This window comes from Orycteropus afer, unplaced genomic scaffold (assembly GCF_000298275.1).
Source record: "Orycteropus afer afer isolate SDZICR_OR568_19922 unplaced genomic scaffold, OryAfe1.0 scaffold01018, whole genome shotgun sequence".
In the NCBI taxonomy this organism is placed as follows: Eukaryota; Metazoa; Chordata; class Mammalia; order Tubulidentata; family Orycteropodidae; genus Orycteropus; species Orycteropus afer.
Genome location: NW_006922605.1, coordinates 313,238 through 317,718, shown reverse-complemented (window position 1 = coordinate 317,718; position 4,481 = coordinate 313,238). Strand labels below are relative to the sequence as shown.

Here is a 4,481-nt window from a genome sequence, read left to right as displayed (position 1 = left end):
AGAAGCAAAGCCCAAACCACACCCACTGCCTGGAGTCCATTCCGACCCACAGCGCCCCTAGAGGACAGAGTGGAACTGCCCACAGGGTCTCCAAGGATGTCAGTCTTCACAGAAGCAGACTGCCTCATCTTTCTCCCAGGGAGTGGATGGTGGTTTTGAACTGTTGACCTTTCAGTTAGCAGCTAAATGCTTAACCACTGTGTCACTAGAGCTCTTTTCATTAGTATTAATTTTACTCAATCAAACTGGCGGGACAAGAGATAGGAGAGGAGAATTCCGGAAAGTGGTCTCCATTTTGTCTGGGGGCTCATGGAACTCTGGAGGCTGGCGAGACTGCAACGTGCCGGTCGGGTGGGCAGGCGGGCCACTCTGCAGCAGGTGGTGCAGCATCCTTGCTATGCAGCGGATCCTCGACTTTGCTCTTATGGTCTTCGACTGATTGGGTCAGGCCCACCTACGTTGTTTTAACTTGAGGTCCACTGCCATCAAGTCAACTCCTACTCATAGCAACCCTTTAGGACACAGTAAAACTGCCTCATCGGGTTTCCAAGGCTGCCAACGTTTATGGAAGCAGGCTGCCTCATCTTTCTCCCACTAAGTGGCTGGTGGGTTTGAACTGCCAGCCTTTGGATGAGCAGCCCAATGCTTTAACCATTATGCCATCAGATTTCCTTCACTTAAGATCTACTGACTGTAAATGTCTGTCACCAACAAACACCTTCACAGCCACCTCCTGGCCAGTGCTGGATGCAGGGAGTGGTGCCATAGTCCAGGCAGGATGACACAGACATACTGGTCAGGACGGGCTATTCCGGCCCGAGGGCAACCCCCCGAGACCACTCTGCTCCCCGTAGCAGCCTCCCTGTCACCTCTGCCACTAAGAGCAGCGTAGGGACGTCCCAGTCCAGCAGCACAGCCCCCTAGACCCGAGGTCTCAGGACAACACGCCAGGACATGCGTTCACGTCACCTGGACCTGGGATACTGGTCCAAGGGGGTGCAGAGGCAGGCTGAGGCGTGCACGGCGGTGTAGCTTTGATGATAAAGTGCTGCACACACATGCATACACGTACACAAACACCCCGACACACTCACTCACATGCACACAAACTCACAATCCCCATCCCACACACTCACATACGAGAGGCCTCTGGAACCCCAGCTAGGGAGGTGGAAGGCCAGGCTGAGATGTGCGGGCTGGTGTGGCTTCGATGATAAAATGCCACACACACTTACAAACATGTCACACTCTCACACAGAAACTCACAAAGAGTGCCATACACTCACACACATGCACACACACACATTATATGAGAGGCCCCTGGAATTCCAGGCCAGGGAGGTGGAAAAGCAGGCCAGGTGTGTGGGCTGCTGTAGCTTTGATGATAAAGTGTTACATGCATGTGTGCACACACAACCTACTAACACTGTCACACATACTCCCACACAGGCACACACAACTCATGAACTGCCACACACACACTCACATGCACACACAAACTCACACGGTCACACACATGCACACACAATGTCACAAACACTGTCACACACAGTCATGTGCACACACATGCACAGTGTCCCCTAGATGCGCACATAAACTCGCAATCATTGCACACACTCACATGCACACACAAACTCACACGGTCACACACATGCACACACAATGTCACAAACACTGTCACACACAGTCATGTGCACACACATGCACAGTGTCCCCTAGATGCGCACATAAACTCGCAATCATTGCACACACTCACATGCACACACACACAAACTCGAACACCATCCCCCACACACATAAATTCAGGGACATACAATACACACTCAGACTCACACATGCAAACATACAGTTGCACTCACACACACACACACACATGCAAATGTACAGTTACACTCACACACACACGCAAACATACAGTTACACTCACACACACATGCAAATATAGTTACACACACACACACAAACGTAGTTACACTCACACACGCAAACGTACAGTTACACTCACACACGCAAACGTAGTTACACTCACACACATGCAAACGTAGTTACACTCACACGCAAACATACAGTTACACTCACACACATGCAAACGTACAGTTATACTCACACACACACGCATGCCAACATACGGTTACACTCACACACATACAAACCCACAAACACCAGGCACACACGCACACAGCCACACTCAGCACATGTGCACGCGCCCATCCACACGATTCCATCCACAACCGTGACGCTCTGAGTCTTCAGCTGATGCCCAGCCCTGAGCCCAGCCCATCGAGGCGTCCGGTAAACACGGCCGGTCAGCGAGGACCCTTCCCCATATGGCTGGCCGCTTTGGCCCTTTGTAGGAGCACCCTACCTGCTCTGTAGGTCGTCCATGTTCAGCTCTGCGACGTAGTGTGTGGCCGAGGAGACAGAGACCACCCTTGCGCTGTGGCCGGGGGACCCCGACTCCTTCAGAGTGTCCAAGAGCAGGTTGGTCAGCAGGAAGTGCCCCAGGTAGTTCAGGCCAAAATGCTCCTCGAAGCCATCCCGGGTGGTCCGCTGCGGGACCATCATGACCCCAGCTGGGAGGAGGTCACACAGGGAGGTCAGATGCAATAGCACCCCACAGGCTTTGCAAGGCTGTGACCCTTCAGACACACACCATTGGGTATTTCTTCCCAGGCGCCTTGAGTGGCTTCAAAGGGCCAACCTTGCAGCTAGCAGCTGAGTGCTGCCCCATCTGCACCACTGTCAGCTTGCTTCAAACAAACAAAAAAAAAAACCAAATAACAAAAAACTAACTGCCACTGAGTCAACTGGAACACACAGCAACTCCTTCTTGGGTTTCTGAGGCAGAATCTCTGTGGAAGTAGATTGCCCCATTTTCCTTCGGAGGAGTGGCTGGCAGGTTTGAACTGCCAGCCTTCTGGTTAGCAGGCAAATGCTTTAGGCATTACACCACCAGTTTGGATGTGTATAAATATACTCAAACCCACTGCCCTGGAGTCAATTCCAATTCACAGCGCCCCTAGAGGACAGAGTGGAACTGCACCACAGGGTCTCCAAGGCTGTCAATCTTCCTGGAAGCAAAGCCCAAACCACACCCACTGCCGTGGAGTCCATTCTGACCCACAGCGCCCCTAGAGGACAGAGTGGAACTGCCCACAGGGTCTCCCAGGCTGTCAATCTTCACGGAAGCAAAGCCCAAACCACACCCACTGCCTGGAGTCCATTCTGACCCACAGCGCCCCTAGAGGACAGAGTGGAACTGCCCACAGGGTCTCCAAGGCTGTCAATCTTCACAGAAGCAGACTGCCTCATCCTTCTCCCATCAAGCAGCTGGTGGGTTTGAACCATCCACCTTTATGTTGGCAGCCAAGAGCTCACCATGGCGCCACCAGGGCCCCAATTCCAGTAACTCTTCATCTTTATGACTTTCCCCCCTGGAAGGAGCAGACATCCCACTGGAATGAGCCATCAATCCTTTGTCGTAATTAAATACCCATCAATTCTCAGGAGTGGAGATATGCAACAAGAGAACTATAATTTTGACAAGAATAAGCTATCACCACAGAGCCAGTGCCCTGGGAAGATCTGCTATTGATTTTTCTTGCGTTTGATAAATCACTTGATTCCCTCCTGAGCTTTCCACAAGCAGCAGAAAAAGCCAGGCTTTATATTATGTTTTTAATCACGGTAGCAAATGCAAACCATTTCACGTGTGAAATACTTACTGCTCCCTATACTTTGATAGCTGTCTCTAATGAGAAAAAGGAAAGCACTAAGCCTGGGTTCCTACAGCCACCTTTGGAGGTTATCAGTGAGGACGGAGCCTGTGTTGGCTTCTGCGTTTGGTTCACAGGACTTGGGGGGTGAGGGGAAAGGGTCCTGGGCAAATGGTTTTAAAACTCTAGAGGCTCTTCTTCTTCTCTTGTTGTTGACTGCTGCCCTGTCAAGTGGTCTCCGACTCATAGTGACCCCGTGCACAGCAGAACAGAACCCTGCCTGGTCCTGCCCCAGCCCCACAATCCCTGCTAGACCTGAGCCCCTCATTGCAGCCACCGTGTCAGTCCATCTCGTTGAGGGCCTTCCCCTTTTTCGCTGACCCTCCACCTTACCCAGCATGACATCCTTCTCCAGGGAATGGTCCCTTCTGACAACATGACTGAAGTAGGTGAGATGAGGTATGGCTGTTCTCAGTTCCAAGGAATATTCCAGCTGCAATTCTTCCAGGACAGATGGGTTCGTTCTTCTGGCAGCCCATGGTCCTTTCAGCATTCTTCACCAGCACCACAACTCAAAGGCATCAACTCTTTTTCCGTCTTCCTTATTCATTGTTCAGCCTTCACATGCATATGAAACCAAAAAACCAAACGCACTGCCGTTGAGTGGCTCTGACTCCTAGCGACCCCTCCTTGGGTTTCTGAGGCAGTATCACTACGGAAGTAGATTGCCCAACCTTCCTTCCGAGGAGTGGCTGGTGGGTTTGA

At 51.6% G+C, this 4,481-nt stretch overlaps 1 protein-coding gene across 1 annotated transcript in view; it reads right to left on the bottom strand.

Moving 5' to 3' along the window:
• Nucleotides 1-4,481, bottom strand: part of ZBED1 (zinc finger BED-type containing 1) — an 83,543-nt gene that overhangs the window by 7,788 nt on the left and 71,274 nt on the right. The window contains exon 3 of the mRNA XM_007958568.1: nt 2,366-2,573. Coding sequence (XP_007956759.1) covers nt 2,366-2,573 — 208 coding nt within the window. The remainder of the gene's footprint in view (nt 1-2,365; nt 2,574-4,481) is intronic.